This window comes from Gobio gobio (genome assembly GCF_949357685.1).
Source record: "Gobio gobio genome assembly, chromosome: 18".
In the NCBI taxonomy this organism is placed as follows: domain Eukaryota; kingdom Metazoa; phylum Chordata; class Actinopteri; order Cypriniformes; family Gobionidae; genus Gobio; species Gobio gobio.
Genome location: NC_137111.1, coordinates 40,096,117 through 40,115,600, shown reverse-complemented (window position 1 = coordinate 40,115,600; position 19,484 = coordinate 40,096,117). Strand labels below are relative to the sequence as shown.

The window sequence follows — 19,484 nt, the reverse complement described above, 5'->3', positions numbered from 1 at the left end:
GCACATGGAAAGATATAAAAATTGTCATTTATTCATATTTAGGTCCATCCCCTCATATGGTTAAGGGAGACAAAAATTACAAAACCAAACATAAGCAAAAGTGGCATCTCTATAAATGTCCCCAAAAGATTATAAGACAGCAAAATCCTCTCAATAACACACTGTAGTTACAGGGGGAATTATTTTTCATCTTCATGTTTTGTTCATTGAACAGAAAGTATATTAGGCTTAGGTTAAAGATTAGCCTTACATAAAAATAAAAAAAAATCATAATTTCAAAATATAACTAACCAACCAATAGCATTTGTTTCAATAGCTGGGTCCACCTGGAGTAAATATTGTGCAGCACACAATCTGTTTTGTCCAACATTGTGTTTTACACATCACATTTTCATAATTTATATCACAGTAGATAAACAGAGTCCATCAAGTCTCTTTTTGCATGATTACGCAATATGGAGATAATGCAAATCTTTTGTTTATAGTTTAATGTCTCCCTCTATTGGCAAATATAAGGACAAACAACCAAAACACACGCTGTATTAGGGCTGCACGATAAACTGCTCATCACAATAATTTTGCTCAAATTCATAATCATGACTGGTCTAATTTGAGATTTTTTTTATACATTTAATCAGAATTATTGCACTTTCCCATAAGTACAAAGCAAGAGAACGTCCACTTACATGCAAGATTTATTTTAGCCTACCTCATAGTTTCCTGATTTAATTTATAATTGACATGAACACACTCTCTACATTATGAAAACGGGTAAACTCATTAAGAAGCTTCTCTCAGAAGCTAAAACAGTACAAATTCTAATAATTCTAGTAATTCCAAATTATGTTGATGTTTTTAAACATTAAACAACAAAGCACAGAGGTTGTACATTTATTCAGCAACTGCAATCGCAAACCACATAGTAGTCGAGATAACAATTCGTCACTGATAAGGTTAGCATGCAGATTAGCATTGCAGCAAACAGCACATGCAGCCACGTGAAGAGCACAGACTGCTGTATTACACTTTCATTTGAGTAGAATATGGTAGTGGAGATTAATAAACTCCTTCATATACTGTTTGTCCGTGTTTTCAGATCATGAGTGCTTTTTTAGCAGTGCAGAGAGAGCACATGTGATTAATCGTGCAGCTCTTAATGATAAAATGTACGGTAGGCCTACAGGTTTTTGAACAACATTGTCAAAAGTAATGCAATTAATCCCCCCCCCCCCCATATATTGCCTTTCTTATTTCTAAATCTGAAGGTTTTTGAAACTCCAGCATGGCCAAGAGAAATCTCACTGTAAAAGATAAAAGTATGTGACTTCATGAGAATATACAGTACATGCCTATATGAACATGTGCATTTTTTTTAGTTATTTCAGGCAATACAGTTATATGATCAGTCATCTTTACCAATATTTGTCACTTGTTTATTTAAATTTTATTTTTAAATAATGTATTTATTTTATTAACTTATTTAAATGAAACAATATTTTGATATTTCATTCACTATCTGAAAATGTAGTGCATCAAAGAATCTACAAATATTGTATTTCAGGAAAGTAGCCTACCTCAATGTCAGTGAAGAAGGAGTGGTCATGATTTGTGTTCCCGGCATCCCGTTTAAGCACAGTAAACTGATTAATAACACTGTGCCTCTCCAAGCTAAAACCATTGTCTCTGAAGTACAGAACAGCTGACAACTGCTTCTTGCTAAAAATGAGAAGTTAAATAAGAGACAGTCAAGTAAGTGGTTACATGTAATCAAACAAGTGAACAAAACAATGTATTGTTTTAAAATAGCAACATATTCAAAGTTATTATAACCATTACCTGATGTCTGGGTAATTAGTAACTAATGGAATTAACAGATCTTTTATCTTTTTCTCATTTTCCATTCCAATAATGTCACTAAGGTGATCTCCCAAAGGATAAAGCCAGTTTAAGGATGATCCCTGTGTAGAGAATAATATTGTCAATGCATGAAAAATCCAGTTCGCATTCACATTATTTGATTATTCAGATCTTACCATGTCCTCAAATAGTTTTTTGAGTTCATCCCATTGTTCTCTCAGTTTTATGGCAGCATCTTCATTCTTAGTTTTTTTGCATGAATATTTTTTCTTCATTAGCTGGGAGACATATTCTCTGGCTATGTTATAGTGCACATCATTTACGAAAACCTGCAAATACAGACACCGTGTTAAAAGTAGTGCCCTGCAGCCGTTAGAGAGCATCTCTGAGCAGAAGAGAGGACTCACTTGAGCTGATGGAGCTCTCATGGATTTACACAGCCCACGATAATTCTCTATTCTAGAGGTAACTTCTTTAAAATCTTCATTTGTTTTCAGCCATTTTTTTGTCATCATACCATCCATGTAAGGCTTTGAGGAAAATAGCATTGCAGTTAGTAATATTCATCTTCATCTATAAAAAAAAGTGTAATATGCTTAAAGGCACAACTTGTAATTTCCGCCGCTAGAGGTCACTTATTCAAAACAAAGGCGTAGCTTGATGACGGCTGGATTTCGTGAAATCATGGGAGTTGTTGTCTTTACCTCTACAGCCGGTGGAAAAGAATCCGACAGGACTCGGACAGAAACCATATTCATGGATGAGCTACTGTAATAAAGATTTATTAACTGCTGGAGCGATTGCTAATGAGCAGTGGAGCTTTTATTATGCCACAGTCGAACGCTTCCACTTCTTCCGGTCATGTGTATGTGGAGTAACGCAGCGCTGTTTCATCATATTAGATACATTTGAGTGTGTTGAAAGTTATGTTATAATGCACCTATAACGCTATAATACTGCGTTCGCTCAGCAGCTACGAGACACTGGTTGCAGTTAGAGTTGTTCCGATTCCGATACTAGTATCGGAAATATCACCGACACCACAACAAATTCTGGTATCGGTGAGTACTTGAACCCATGTACTGATCCGATACCATTTTCTTAAACAAGACCTAGTTATTATGACCACCAGCTTTGCCTAACTGCAGCACGGTTCTTCTTCGCTGCTCAGAATGCATTGCAAACACAGGACGTTGTGCTGTGTTGCCACAAGCAACCACTGTTTAGAGCAGCGAAGAAGAAATGAAAAAGAGTTAGCAGTACGTTTAGCAGTATTTCGTCTCTGTGTGGATGGCGGGCACCCACACACACACACACACACACACACACACGCTCGCTTGTCTTTGTCCTCCCACAGTTTCCCTACCTCTACGTGCGTTTTTACAGTCTACGGTCACTATACAGTATGAGGACACGAACGCATAAACCGTCACTTCATGAGAACTTACTGTGTCATATAATGAACACAGACACTCAAACGTGTTCACGGCAACCCGTCAAAATAAAAGTTTGGTTTAACGTGAAGACATTTTCAGAATATATTAGGTTACTGTTGTAGCCTACAGTAGATTTTGCTACGTCTCTATGTAATAATAATACGTCTCTACTGATAATAATAATTATGCCTAGAAGGTTGTAAAAAGATTATTTTCTGATTAATATCTAATTTTTTATATCCCTACTATTTGTTGCACTGTTTTTTATACAGTTATATTGTAAAACTAAAATACCTTTTTCAGTTTGCAGTGTTAGATTTGTGGCTCCATTTGAAGTTCTTTTTCGCTTAAGAAAAATAAATAATATTACTGTCAAATGCATGTCAGATAATAAAAATACTGTAATAAATACAGTAGTTCACTGTATGTATTTGTTCATGTTAAGGGCTAAGTCTGAAGCACACCATAAAATAATTCTAGCAATTCATAAAGGGCTAGTAATATATACAGCTGTATATACATACACACCCAGGTATCGGATCAGTACTCGGTATCGGCCAATACCCTGAGCCCAGGTATCGGAATCGGTATCGGGAAGGGAAAAAGGGTATCGGAACATCTCTAGTTGCAGTGAGCTAGATCGATATTAGGCATGGTAAAGCATGGTACTCGCAGTAAATCAAGAAAACGAGATTTAAACAATAAGACTGTGTTGAGCTACAACGATTAGTCTTCTGCCGATGAATGTATCCAAACAGTTGCTCACCTGCCCAATAAAACGCATTATAAACTAAAGAGTCTTTGGTGTTTCCATGGTTTCTACAAAATAAAACGGAAATCGAGGGTAACGCGGCTATGATGTAATTGATAGGCGACGCACGAACACGGTCCGTGTCCTGGTTAAAAATGCTTATTTCTCTGAATTTAAACATTGTTGTAAACATTTGGGATGATGTACAGTAAGTACACAAATCATCAAAATATATAACATTGTTCTAGTGGTTTTTGGATATTTTAATCCAAAAATCTTACATATTGTGCCTTTTTATATATCCGCAGTAAGGCCCACCTTGACATCAGTTTTAAAATGTTTTATCAGGGTCTGGCTTAGTCTTTGAATCAGTCCATCCACCTCTTTCTCCAGCTGCTCCACCTGAGATGAACAGTTCTCCCTATAGCACTGCACATTATCTCTGTAACAACAGCAGTGACATAAAAAAAAAACTTTGACTGTAGCTCAAAAGACTCACAAAGGTACTCACAGAAGATTGAGATTTAACAGATTTCTGTCATGACAGCTCTCGAGTGTTTGGCATGGGAATGGATATGACAATGTTGATACATGTTTGGTCTTGGCGGAATAGATCTGCTAAGGTGCTGCTGTTGGAAGGTGGAGGGTTTCTGAATGCACGCTCAAGCTCAAACCGTAGCACAATGTTTTGCTACGGTTTGCAGGTTGAACGACATGTTTCCTAGAAAAGGTGTGCAATGGTGTGCAACAGGGTTTGAGAAATGTTGACTCTTGTTTGGTGGGTGTGTCAAAAATATCAGCCGAATAAGCAGCAACATGTAGCCTATATAAACCACGCAGTATTAAAGAGACAGCTCGCACAATGGGTCCAAGTAAAGTCGTTTACAAATGTGTCTGCTGCAGCTCGGTATATGCAACAACTGAAGACATTAGAACACTTGTTTGTCTTTTTATCCTGAAATTCGAGGCAAATGTTGGATCACAATAATGAGGAAACAGTTTCCACAAATTCCTTCACACGATTGGGATGTTCTCTTTTATTCTGGACGGCAAGGGCAGTGACTGTAACATCGAGTGTATTTTGCAGTATTAAACACATATTTATACCGATTTCATCAGGCTCCGAAAATTCTTCAAAAAGAACACAAAGAATGGCCTTCTCAGCTGCCATAGTTGCAACTTTTGCGTCATCAGAACAAGGTGTTCAACGCACCACTGTTTCCTTTTTTTTTTTAAATGTCAGGGGCTGAATGCAGCCCAGTATTTGAAGGTTTAGCAGCGAGCTCATTGGCTACTGATAAAGCAGAAACCAATCATATGTGCCCTCTAGAATTATGTGATTGCGAGCAGATTGAGTATGTAAATTACTTTTTTTTTAAAGTTAAAGTTAAAAAAGCCTTGAAAAAAGATTATGAAAAGTTTATGTTTTACTTTTCTAACTTTTCATTGGTACATCTAACACTCCTGGACACATCAGTCTTGTTAAAAGTGTACTTAATTGTGTTTAATTTTCACTTGTAGTGTACTTCAAATTTTAAAAATATATATATTTAAAAAATATACTAGCAGATAATATAATATTAATAAAGAGAGTACACTTTCGTGATTTTTTAACACACTTAAACTTTTAAAAAGTGCACTTTGTAATAATGAAACAAGTTTTATTTTAAAGTACTCTTAGATTATTATGTTTTAATATGTTTAATATGATCATTATGTTTTTGATATGTTGACTAACACTAAAGCACATGTAAAATACTTGAAGTGTAGTGTGTTATTCAATATTAAATCAATATATTTTAAAATTGCAACTTCGTTATTACAAATGTGTAAATTACAAACATATTTCAATACATGACATACAAATCAATAATGAAATTAAAGAATAGTTTAGTTTACCATAAATGCTTGTCAGTAATTCTGAAATTGCATTAAGATTGACTTAATTCCTATACTTAAGTGGGTCAAAAACACTCTAAAGTTCAGCTAATTGCATTTAATATTAATTTGAACGATAATTAATTTTGAATGAATAAGCCAATTAAGTGTCCAAAAACATTACATTCAGTTCACACTTAAGTATATTCTTTTAAAGAATATTATTTCTGTAATAAGTACTCTTTTTCACAAGGGTAGTGTTCCTTTCATGATGGACTTACTTGAGTGAATTAAAACTGTTGATGTAGCTGATGTGATATTCTATCCATAGACAGCAGTCCAGCAGGTCAGAGGTCAACAGAGAGTGGGTGTGTTGCAAAAACTCTTCTTCAAATCTAAAAGAGAAGGAAACTGTCAAAGAAGGAAAGATGCAGAAGTGATCTCAAGTTAATCTGTAATATACTGTGACACAAACCTTGTATGAAATTGATTGAGCTCCTCTAAACAAAACCGTACCACTGACTCTACCATATTTTCATCGATCTTCTCAAGATTTCCAGCATAACTCGCTATCAGCTAACAAGACAAATCCAGAGGTGAAAATCAAACAAAAATCAAATATAATAATAATAAAACATTTGATCACCCTTTATAGTGACATGTTTATGTTCTGACCTGACAAGTAGCCATGTACGTTTTTGAAGTGAGGAATCCATCATCTGTTCTATCAGGAGATTTCTTCATCGTCCACACTTCTTTTTCACTTGTGATCATATTCTCCATTGCAGATTTAAAGTCATCCTGATATCAAATATGGTATCACAGTAAAACAAATACATGTAAACAAATCCTAAATAGGCTATGTGGTGTATTTGCTAAAAGGTACACTATGTAACCTTTTTTGTTCAAAATTAACAAAATTGAAATAATGAGTAAATTTTTTTGTCTTACCCTGATACAATATAGTAAGCCTATTGTAAGTGTTTTTTTAGACCTGTCAGGGTGGTTTTCGCTGGAAATTGTGTGCATACTTCACTCACCCGTGTGTCTATAATCTGTATTATCTGTAAATAGAGAAAATTTGCTCCGGCTACTTTGACGTGCATATGGTGTGCGAGTGGCATTAGTTGTCACAATGAGTGAGAAAGGTTGACATGGAGCAGCTAAATCTCCAACCTCCGGGGGAATCACTTGTTTTTAAAAAAAAAAAATGCAGAGGGGAGGAGAGTCTGTTGGCAAAAGCAGAATGCGACAGAGCTCGTAATAAAAGGAGAATAAACACTGACTTAGCTGATGGGAGATGGGAACTGAGGGGATTTGAAATGCTTTAAAAGCGACACTGAGTTGCCGTTTTTGTTGCTCAACAGGTGAGTAAGGTATTTAATTGAACAGATAAATGTCCATTTGTAGCACTCTAACAGAGTTAATAGCATTATCTATTATGAAGGTCAATTTGTTTTCATGTCTACAATGGGTATAGCTATGTCTTCAGCTAGTCAGCTTGAGATCTTTTAACCTGGTTATATTTCCTAAGTCTATAGTGAATGTTTTATGAGCAGTAGGATAATCTCCCTCACATTTTTTTGTTATGAGAGGGAAACATATTCATGTGCACAGTCACGCAGAGACCAAGCACAACCAAATCAATGTTCGTCCGTAAAATGCATGCAGTTTTGATTTTTTAACCACTAGAGGGTCAAAGGTTACATATAGTGTACCTTTAATCTAGAATGCTCTAAATGTTTTCCTTGCAGTAGCTCACCTTTTGACAATGACAGTAAGAGGTCTTTATTTTATTTAGCAAGTCTTCTTCCATTATAAGATTGTCTTTCAGATCACTGTGGAAGACCAATGAGATACCATTTAATTGAAACCGAGTTAAGCAATGAAGTGCCATTCAGATATTTGTGTGATCGGTTTCTAAAAGCTCACCTTGGGTAGCGATGAATAATGAAATCTAGAAGAGCGTAGTAATCTTTCAGCTCTGTCACCTTTTCCAGAAGTCTCTTTAAATGCTCTCCTACAGCCTCATGATGGCAGGACACATAGGTTTCAAACACTTTAAAGTCTGCTGGATATGAGCTCAGAAGTTCAGTCTTCACTCTCTCCAAATCCTCCACCACAGCTTTTCCCAGAAGCCCCAGATGCACTTCCAACCTGGAAGCGTTCTGCTCGCGGTTGTCCAGGTGAACTTTCTTCAGAGTATCCCGAACCCCGTCTCGTACCGCGTCCCTCCATGCTTCCCTCCATCCCTGTATCGCTCCTGGTTCTCCCTGTCTCTTCTCTTCCTCCAGGATAATATGTACTACATACACCAGCAGCTCTTTATTGCATGAGGGCAGAGCATTGGAGTTACGTACAATGGCAGACATTTTGTTCCGTAGAGTCCCAAGTAGATCATTGACATCCGTCTCTTTATTAACTAGATTTGCAGGAGGAGCTCCTTCCCCCACAGCTTTCAATTCTTTCTGGAGCTCCAAACGCATGGAGAGCAGGTTCAGATAGGCCTCCTTCAGCATATCTCTTTCTATATAATCTGTGATCTGCAAAACTGTTGTGAAAACAAAGCAGCAATGAGAGAGTGTTGATATGAATAATATTATATAGAGCACTACCACCACAAAAAAATGGACTAGATATGTACCTGTGCATGGATTTATAGGGATTTCTGTGTTGTTGATTTGCAATTTCTTCTTTTTGCTTCTTCTGATTGAGGAAAACCTGCGAAAGATGTCTTTCACTGTGCAAACATAGAACATATTATACACTACAAAATCAACAATACGTTTCCTTCTCAAAATGACCTTAGATGTGTTAAAACAATATTAGTGGCACTTAATGTTACAATAAGACAGCATTATTCCCCTCCCTTCTCAACCATTGAATATCAAAAGAAAACTTAAGTATTAACAAATTACTATCAGCAGACTATGAATAACCCCAAAAGCTCAAATGAGTCATTTAGCAGCAATATTATGGGCGTGTTAAATAGGATACTTTAATATGTAAGTATGTTACATCATTTTAACAGTGATTGATATTTCAAAATGCGTTCCCTCAGCTTTAGAAATATTCCAGTAAACACTGCTGATAGAGATTAGAAGTAAAAAAGGAGAGAAAACTACACTATATTACCAAAGGTTTTGGGACACCTGCCTTTACATGCACATGAACTTTAACGACTTTAACGGGTTTAATATGGAGTTGGCCCACCCTCTGCAGCTACAACAGCTCCAACTCTTCTGGGAAGGCTTCCCACAAGGTTTAGGAGTGTGTTTAGGGTAATTTTTGACCATTCTTCTAGAAACGCATATATGAGGTCAGGCACTGATATTGGACGAGAAGGCCAAAGGTATTGGCCGAAGGTGTTCTATTGGGTTGAGGTTAGGACTCTGTGCAGGCCAGTCAAGTTCCTCCACACCAAACTCGCTCATCCATGTCTTTATGGACCTTGCTTTGTGCACTGGTGCAGTCATGTTGGAACAGGAAGTGGCAATCCCCAAAATGTCTTGGTATGCTGAAGCATTAAGAGTTCCTTTTACTGGAACTAAGGGGCCATGCCCAACCCCTGAAAAACAATCACACATAATCCCCCCTCCACCAAACTTGGCACAATGCAGTCAGGCAAGTACCGTTCTCCTGGCAACCGTCAAACCCAGATTCGTCCATCGGATTGTGATGGTGATCGTCACTCCAGAGAACACGTCTTCACTGCTCTAGAGTCCAGTGTCAGTCCAGACGCTTTGCATTGTACTTGGTGATGTAAGGCTTGGATGAGCTGCTCGGCCATGGAAACCCATTCCATGAAGCTCTCTATGCACTGTTCTTGAGCTAATCTGAAGGCCACACAAAGTTTGGAGGTTTGTAGATATTGACTCTGCAGAAAGTTGGCGACTTCTGTGCACTGTGCACCTCAGCATGCGCTGACCCTGCTCTGTGATTTTACGTCTTCATGGCTGATTTGCTGTTGTTCCGAAATGCTTGTTATAATACCACTAAAAGTTGACTGGGGAATATTTAGTATATTCACAGAATTTCACCAATGGACAGGTGTCAGCCTATCACGGAACCACGCTTGAATTCACTGAGCTCCTGAGTGCGACCCATTCTTTCACAAATGTTTGTAGAAGCGTATGCATGCCTAGGTGCTTGATTTTAAACATCTGAGGCAGTGGAAGTGATTGGAACACCTGATTTCAATGATTCGGAGGGGTGTCCCAATACTTTTGCCAATATAGTGTATGTTTTAAAGCATCATGTGAGGATATGGGAGAAAAACAGGAGAGCAGACCACAATTGTGCTGTGTCTGTTGTCTTTATATATTAATAGCAGATGTTCCCTGGATTTGTATTTTGTTTGTTAATTGGATTTTTATTTCCCATTTCCCTGTTTCTGTTCTTGTTTCCTGTCATGAGCACCGTTTTTGTAGTCCTTTAGTTTTTCTAGTAGATTAGTTCTATGACCATTGCCAGGTGTGCCTTGTTTGTGTGACGAGGCGGGAGACTCAGTGGGATCCATCAGCAGCTTTATTAAGAAGTAACCGTAATAATACAGGCAAGGGTCAAACACCAGCAACGACAGTATCAAGGGCAAGGCAGATCGTGAACAGGAACAGGCAATGGGTCAGGACAGGCAGCAGACAAGGCAGAGTAATCCAAGAAACAGGCAAGAGTTCAGGGCAGGCAGAAAACACTCACAATAGTCGAAAACAGTCCAAGGTCCAGAACACGATAGTAACAATAAACAGGGAGAATGCTCAGAGATGTCAGCCGTGGCAAAACAAGACTTCGCGATGAGCGTTTATGAGCACTGGCCTAAATAGTCCGGGTAATGGGAAACAGGTGTGTGTGTGTGTGATGAGCTCGAGTGAAGGCTGATGGGAAGTGTAGTCAAGCAAGATCAGTATTCAGGTGAGGGAGCCCTCTGGTGGCGATCGGAGGGAGCCACAGGGGCCGAGTTTGTGACAGTTTGCGTATTACCCCCTCTAGTATTGTTGTCTGTTCCATTGTTCTCTGGTCTCTGTTGTGGTTTTGTTATTATGTGTATTTTGTTATTAAATTCTTTGTGTATGGATCCAGCTCTCCCTAGTTTTTTGAGTTAACCCAGCATGTCAATTATCAATTATTCAGAAAAAAAGTGGATAGCACATATTAATAATTAGAACCTATATTACAATCACACACCTGCACTTTTACAAATTGTTCCTTGTATTTTGTATCGTACCTACAACAATTTCCACTGGCCCAGCCATGTGGCAATAAAACATTCTTTACTTGTATTTATTCAATTCTATTCAATTTCATGTAACTGACATTGAAATACTTACCAGAAGTGGGAGATTTTGCCATTTTTACACTTAATCCAAACGGCTATTAAACAATCCTGTTTTAGAGAAAAGAAGTCAGAATATCTTATGAAAGTAATATACTACGCAACATCAGTCGTTCAAGGCATTTTTAATATGGTGCTTTATCTTATAAGCTACGATTATCATGCAGATAGTGGGACGTCATACACTCATAGGAAAACAACAAGAACAACTTTCCACCTGCAAAAATAAACACTCTTCCTAGTTACTAACCTAGTGTGTAACTAAACTTTCAAAAGACGAATGATAAAAAAAATATAGTACAGTAGTAGTGAATAGAAGAATTATGAGAGCACACAGTAAACAGGAAAACCATAAATGAAAAATATGGGTTGTCTGTTCTTTTAAATGGTATCAGAAATATCAATCTCAATGACAAATGAACAAAATAGTTTTTAGTATTGTCTCTAAAAAAGGACAAAACATGAGAAGTAAATAATGTGTTGCTCTTACCTGAAACCTTTTCAGGGAATGACCTTTTCTTCCCAGAGGAGCTAAAGACTAAGCCACGCAGGGAACTTACTTTCACTTTCATCTAGAAAAGACACGCATACACCAATGAAAGCCAGAGTAAGGCTTTTATCAATGGAAGAATAGGTTCTTTGATTAGGGAATAATAATAAATGTCTCTAACAACATGAACATCTACATTTTCTCTAATTCAGGGGGAGTAAGAGGCAATGGACCACACAAAAACATGCAGCCAAAACAAATTCAACATAAATGTTTACATTTAGTTACTAATTAACAGAAAGAGATTGATCCTGTTTTGCTAAAGCAGAGGAGTAGAAGATATAGGCAACTAACCATTTATAAAGCAATTTGCAGTATTGTGACTATGCTATATTTTGCTTAAAGGAAACACGTGATGATTTGCATAACCACTAGCCTATTTTCTTTTTCCTCAGTTGTAGGCACAATTGTGTATTTCATTAGAATCTGAAAAAGAAGTGTAATCATTTTTCAAAAACACTCAAGTCATTGAATACATTGATTCCTCTGGCACACTCATTTTATCTGAACTCTTTTGAATCTGACGGTAGTTCCTGTATCAGCTCATGCGGGCTCTTAATAATTAACAATGCACCTATTCAGTGACGTTTCAAGGTGAATCCCAGAAATCTGCGGTGAGAGGACACCAGGGGTTTTTGCAGCTCTACACGTAAGGGAACTTCATTTTTTCAGTTTGGCGGTTGAACCTGTCGGTGCAGTGCGTTTGCCAATTGTTTTACAACAGATTTAGTCAAATTTGACATTGGCACACTTTGACAAGAAACTCGGATCTAAGGTGAGTGAGGGACGGCATTGTTTTACAGTGCGATGTTTACGTACGTACATACATAGGCTACATTCATATAAAATAGGCTAATAACTGCTGCGTTTGTATTTAAATGCGTTTTTAACTGACCTTTAAAATAGCCTACATCTATCTTCCGCAACCTTTAATCCCGGGTTGAAATACGTAGCCTACGTGAAATGCGTTCAACAGCGTCAGATAGTTTAGTGTAGGCTAATAAAAGATTAAAACTGATGTTACATTGATGTAATGTGTAGTTTTAACGGGATTCCGTTGAGATAATGCCGAGCTGTGGTCCGTGAAACATATGGAAAGGGTCAATAAGTCTAGTTTAGAAAGAAAGCGTGGTCTGTTTCTGTATTTTCGCTCTCTACAGCTCTTCCATCACTTACAAACACATCTATCATGGTGTAATTTCCTCAAAACACCAGTTAGCCACTAATGGTGTTGCTTTTGGTATTATAAAGGAGACATTTCTTCCGTCACATTTTAACCAGGCTAACATGCGACCATTTACTTTGAGAAATGTTACACATTTAAATTGGCACAGCATATCAAATCAGTTATGAGTTTATTATTAACCTGTACACCAATAAAAATATTTAAATGGCAATGGAGCGCATTGTATACACAGTTACAGTAGTACAGTGTAAATAAGTGCAGAATCCAATGTCCAAAATGAAGGCAGGTATGATGATGACTTAATATTGTGTAGGGCTATTTAAAAAAAAATTATGTTTTAAAAAAATTTACATGGACAGAAAAATTAAGTGTCAGACGATAAGTAGCCTAAAGCACTTTTGTCTCAAAAATCTGGGCTTTGAATGTTCTTTCTTCCCAATATTTGTGTATTGCTTGTTCTTGCTTTTAACTAAGGTAAGATACATCCGAAGCTTTCCATAAAGGTGTAATGTCAGGTTAAATGGCATTCAGATCCTAATTAAAACTGCAAGGAAAAGTACAATTTCTTAACGTTTCCTATACTTTATTCACCCTATGTGTGGTGGTTAATCTATTACGTTTGGGACCTGTATTGTGATTATTTGAAATGAGTTTATATACTGTACAAGTTCATGTCTTTCTGTTGTCATGACAACATGCACGCCTTCTACATGATTCCACTCCAGTGAAAAAAATGTCATGTTGTCAGTAAACAAAAAAAACAAAAAAAAAACACGATCATGATGTACCTGCTGATAAGGGTAGATTCAACAGTTAATTCTCTCACTCGGCTTCAGTGGTCAACACCATCAAACTTTGCATTGTCTTTTGACACAGTATTTCAACATTTCTTTAAAGTTCTTTATATATTTTTTGCAAGCCTTGATCCGACCGACGCATGGCAAAATGGCAGAAACTGGAAAAGAAGAAGTAGGCGGGGGAAATGAGGTTAATGACCCACCAGAATGGGGTGAGGACGCAACAAAGGATTTGAAAAATGGTGGAAAACAGATGGAGAGTCCAGTCAAGGAGAAGAATCTTGGACTTATGAAGACGTTCAGAGCGAGTCTGAAAGCAGTCAGTCCTATGACATTGAAAAACAAAAGGTCAGAGAACACCGACAGCGACCAAAGCCAGGCCTCAAATTCTCCGTTACGACCACAGTCCTCTCCAAGTAAGTGTACATGCATAAAGTGAAGAAAAAGTGTTGTTGTTTTTTAGTGACAGTGGCTTCCCAAGGTCAAAGTTGTAAGAGGTAAAGCAGAAGATATGGTACTTATAAAGTATTGTAAACAGTGCTGGTTTAACTTACTTAACTTCTGGTAGACAAAAGCAGCATTGTCTAGCAAATCCTAATCTTAAGGAACCATATTAGCCATATTATTAACAGATGGTACAGTAGTTACATATAATACTTTTTTTATTTACTTTGGATTTGCTAAAACTCTTTGCATGCCCCTCTTTACAGGCTTGAGCAGAGGATCTCCTTCACAATCTTCATTTCGGAGTCCCAAGGCAGAAAAAGCTTCCGTTACCAGAACTATGTCAGGTGACTGATCTTTGCATGTCACTAGACTCACCTCTAGACAAGTGAAATATGCTTTAAGCCATCATGACAGGATGTGTTGATAGTAAATGTAGCAAACAATGCAGAAAGGTTGATTACTTAAATGTTTAAACCTTTTGGGAGATCTACCCTTAACAATTATGTTTATTCCTAAAATTAATAGAACAGTCACATGAACAAAAATATTTCTATATCCTATTTGTTCTATAATTAAGGTTTATTAAGATGCATAAGGCACACAAAGACATCATTTGAGATATTGGATTGTTCGGATAGATGTTTTCTTTGAACCATACATTTTTATTTATTAAAAGGGTCAAATTTAAGGTAAAATGAGTTTTCATATTACATGGTAATTTTTTTTGTTTGTTTGTTTGAGAACATTTGATCAATTAAAGGCACAGTATGTAAGTTTCGCTGCTAGAGGTTGCTTATTCAAAACAAAGGTGTAGCTTGATGACGCTGTGAATGAGTGCACTCTAAAAAAAAAGGCTCGTAATCATAGGGGAACCTTTTTTAGTGCTATATAGCACCAATTTTGGTGCTTCAGTGGTTCTTCAGCGGTTCTTCAGAGGTGCTATATAGCACCTTAGTCAAAGAACCGGTGAAGAACCTCTGAAGAACCGCTGAAGAACCTCTGAAGAACCGCTGAAGAACCACTGAAGCACCAAAATTGGTGCTATATAGCACTAAAAAAGGTTCCCCTATGATTACGAGCCAAGAACCATTTTTGGTGCAATATAGAACCTTTTTTTTTTTAGAGTGTGTGGAATCATGGGAGTTTTAGTCTTGACTCTTTAACTTCACACCCGATGGAAAAGAATCTGACCGACTTGGGCAGAAATTATGTTCATGAATGAGCAAATGTATAAACAAATTATTAACGTTACGGTGGTATGAAGCAGGATGCGCCGAGAGTCCTTGTGAGCGAGTGCTAATGAGAGAGACCTCCGTGAAACACAGGTTTCTGAGCTTTTATTATGCTTATGCTGCAGTCGCTGCTTCCGTTCTTTTCATTGCGTATGTGGGCGTGGTAGCCTAGAAATCTGGACGTACCCTAGCGGCAGCAAATGTAATTTGCAGCTAGGGTGTGAGCTGGAAAAAACAAACTCTAGTCAGGCCAATCACATCGTGTATAGAGTCGGCGGGCGGGCTTAAAATAATGACGGCAGAGTTGCGGCAGTTCCGCGTACTACTTGAAAACAAAGAAGCTGGCGAACAGCGGTCTTTCGAATCGGCTTTGCCCGCGACTCTGGAAGACTTGGAGTTAAGCTTTTCTTTGAGAAAAGAACAAGGAACGGCACTGAAGTCATTCTTAAAAAAGAAATATGTATTTTGAGTTTTGCTGACCGGATACGGCAATCTATTAACTAGCTCCGCTTCACCTTCTTCGTTGCTCTGGTTGGTTCTAGCGCTATCCTATTGCGTGCAGAGGGAATTTGATAGACAATCGTTTATCCTGCCCCTCGGATTGAGCCCTGCCAATGGTGTGTTCTTGATGCCCAACATCTTGATGTGGATCTGGCTTGTCAGGCTATGGGCATGGGGTAATGCAGTGCTGTTTTACATGGTGAAAACAATCATACTAAATCCATTTGAGTGTGTTAAAAGTTATGTTATAACGTTACTCTGTGCATTTTCTCAGTGGCTGGTATGAGGAACTTATTGCCCTTTTCAGTAATCTTAATCGATATTAGAATATTGGTAACACTTTACAATAAGGTTGTATTAGTTAACATTAGTTAATGCATTAGTTAGCATGAACTAACCATGAACAGCATTGTTCAGCATTAGTTAATATTTAACGTTAAAGTTAATAAAAATACAGCTGTTCATGGTTTGTTCATGTAAGTTCACAGTGCATTAACTAATGTTAACAAGATTTTAATAATGTATTAGTAAATGTTGAAATTAACATTAACGAAGATAAATAAATGCTTTTTAAGTGTTCGTTCATGTTAACTAATGTAGTTAACTAATGAACCTTATTGTAAAGTGTTACCAGAATAACATATTAATAAAAACAGAATGACTAAATGAATGTTGCTAAATGACATGCAATTAATTTTAAAATATATTGTATGATGAAGAAAGCTCTCTCTGATTATGCTATGTCAGCCTCTTAATAATGTTGTTTCTGCTGCATGGTAAAAACAAAGTTTTTTTTCCCTTCTGAACGCTGAATCAGGAAAACAAGTGGTTCAAACAACAAGACTAACTGTGTTGCGTTGTTTCACAATGATTTGTTTTCTGTTGATAAATGTATATCCAAACAGTTGCTCGTCTGTCTAATAAAATACATAATATATTAAATTGACTTTGATTGGCGTTTCCATGGTTTCTACGGAAATCAAGGATAGCGCACATATGACGTCATTGACAGGCGACACAAGGACACGGTCCATAACACTGGTTAAAATAGCTGATTTATCTGGATTCAAACATTGTTGGAAACATTTGGGATAATGTAAGCACACAGGTCACAAAATATATAACATTGTTCTAGTGGTCTTTGGATATTTTAATCTAAAAATCTTACATATTGTGCCTTTTAATGTTGCACATAATGACATGACTCATCTCCAGTAACTGTTCATTTTATTCTCAGATTCTGCAGTTGGAATAACAGGTGCATTGGCAAAAAGGGGCACATCAATAAGGCAGAGTTTGGGTCTGAGTACTAAAAAACACAAACAGGAACCACTTCAACCTGTCACAGAGGCCATGTCTTCATCTAAAGAGTTGATATCAGATAGTGTGGCAAGCATAGACAGAGTGTTGGAGCTCAGAGACACCTATACTCTGCCTGAGATACCACCTTTGCCTTTGTCAGGTGAGTGTTTATCGCACAAATATTGTATGTCCCATCTCTAGGTAGTTGACAAAGAATGTTTCAATATGTTTTGAGATGAAAGTTTTTGACATTGTGACTGGTTAACAACTCTTAGGTCTTGCTTTACTAAATGTATATTTCATTTGCTAACATATAGTAGGTAAAGTCAATATCATCTAAAAATTTGTTCTTGGCCCTACAATGGTGGTACTTGCACTGGATGGGGGCTGGGGGCCACCCTTATCATTTTGTCTACGTTCCTATGAATTCAAGAAATAAATCTTCTTTGAACTGATGACAGGTGATAAAACAGGCACGCAATAACACCAACAAAAAGGAATTCTAAAAAGCTGTTTAAAATAATCGTATAGATTTACTAATCTTATATTACATATACTGTACACTACTGTTGAAAGGTTTGGGATATTTAAAAACAACTTTTATTCAGCATGGACACATTTAAATTGATCAAAAGTTACAGTAAAGACATAATGTTACAAAAGTTTTTTATTTCAAATAAATGCTGTTCTTTTGAACAACAAAATGTGTCAGTTTCCATTAAAATATTAAGCAGCACAACCGTTTTCAACATTGATGATAATAAAATGTTTCTTAAATGATTTCTGAAGTGTCATGTGAAACTGAAGACTGGAGTAATGTTTCAGCTTTACCATCACAGTAATAAATTACATTTTAAAATATATTCCAAAATATTTCAAAATTTTTACTGTATTTTGGTATTGATCAAATAAATGCAGCCTTATTGAGCATAAAGAGACTTCTTTCAAAGAGATTAAACAATATTACTGACCCCAAACTTGCGTAATTTTAATGGGAAAAAAAACCCACTAGTACATATATGGCACATATATAGTACTGGGACTAGATGTTTTATTCCTGCTTTTTAGCACATCTGTTCATGTGTAAATCTGTCTTAAAGGGATAGTTCACCCTGAAATGAAAATAAAGTAATCTTTTACTCAACCTGATGTTGTTGTTATGCCCTATGTCCTTCTATCTTTTTCGGACCTCAAATGCAGAAATTTTAAAAATAGTCCTGCACGCGCTCCTTCCTATAATGGCAGTGAATAGCGACCAGGCTAAAACAAAACAAAAAATGATATAAAAGTATCACGTAATGATACAGTGAGACGCGCGGCATATACGGAAAGTGTTCAGGAGGCACACTATAAGGTTTTGCGACAAAGAAATCGTATTATTAGCCGTTACTCTGTGCGCGTTCCTGTGAGAGTGCGAGCCGTCAGCACGTGCCGGTGCTCATGCCTACCATAACTCGCACTGTTGTCATGGTACCCAGGATAAGCAGACACAAACACGCAAACACACACCGTTTTGAGAAAACAGGCTAAATAGAAACAAACGCGACTCTCGTCTTTTCTATAAGGTATATGATAAGAAATAATACAATAATGCTAATAATAAAACCTCCTGAAGTGAATATTGTGTACCGGTTCTGACGGCTCGCACTCATCACAGGAACGCACACCGAGCTCAGTATTTTGACTGAATAATACGGTTTCTTTCTCGCAAAACCTTATAGTATTCCTCCTGAACACTTTCCATATATGGCACGCGTCTCACTGTATCATTACGTGATACTTTTGTATATTTTTTGTAATGTTTTAGCCTGGTCGCCATGAGCGTCACTAGGCCCTATTCAGGGGGGCTTCAGCCCCCCCTAAACTTCTGTCCAGCCCCCCTAAAAAAAATGTGTGATTAACCTTTGAAACATATGAAACTGGCGGAAGGCTTCGGCTTCATCCCATCTTTTAATCGGCGTTAATCCGCGTGTTCTTCAATCCGCAGCAGCGTCGAATAGAGCGCACATCGGAAGCAGAGGTGTGTGCGTTGATCTGAGCCTCATTGGTCTGTCACCGCTCTTCAATATCAAAATATTTGAGAAAACCAATCAAATCAGAGTAGGCGGGCTTTATGCTCACACACAAGCTGCGAATTTTATTAGAGATATATGTAAGTAGCTAAACATGCAAATTAATAAACTTCTTTCTAATTTTGCCATTTTGATTTGAAATA

At 37.2% G+C, this 19,484-nt stretch overlaps 2 protein-coding genes across 4 annotated transcripts in view; one reads left to right on the top strand and one right to left on the bottom strand.

The window, feature by feature from the left end:
- Positions 1-11,949, bottom strand: LOC307142151 (exocyst complex component 3). The gene is made up of 14 exons (XM_079842750.1): positions 11,745-11,949; positions 11,250-11,305; positions 8,567-8,662; positions 7,855-8,473; positions 7,685-7,760; positions 6,598-6,723; positions 6,398-6,498; positions 6,204-6,317; positions 4,363-4,486; positions 2,265-2,387; positions 2,034-2,186; positions 1,837-1,958; positions 1,575-1,716; positions 1-1,301 (listed from the first exon to the last, which is right to left on the bottom strand). Exons 2-14 carry the CDS (start codon positions 11,269-11,271, stop codon positions 1,299-1,301), a joined length of 1,821 nt encoding a protein of 606 aa, XP_079698876.1. The 5' UTR covers positions 11,272-11,305; positions 11,745-11,949; the 3' UTR covers positions 1-1,298.
- Positions 11,950-12,268: 319 nt separating this feature from the next.
- exoc3l4 (exocyst complex component 3-like 4) overlaps positions 12,269-19,484 on the top strand; it is a 32,040-nt gene continuing 24,824 nt past the window's right edge. The window contains exons 1-4 of one of the 3 annotated variants that reach the window (XM_079842748.1): positions 12,269-12,453; positions 13,910-14,203; positions 14,498-14,578; positions 17,205-17,429. In XM_079842748.1, the coding sequence (XP_079698874.1) occupies positions 13,936-14,203; positions 14,498-14,578; positions 17,205-17,429 (574 nt within the window). In that variant the 5' untranslated portion in view covers positions 12,269-12,453; positions 13,910-13,935. Of the gene's footprint in view, positions 12,580-13,909; positions 14,204-14,497; positions 14,579-17,204; positions 17,430-19,484 lie in introns of all 3 variants that reach the window. The other 2 variants (XM_079842747.1, XM_079842749.1) reach the window with 2 other exon arrangements.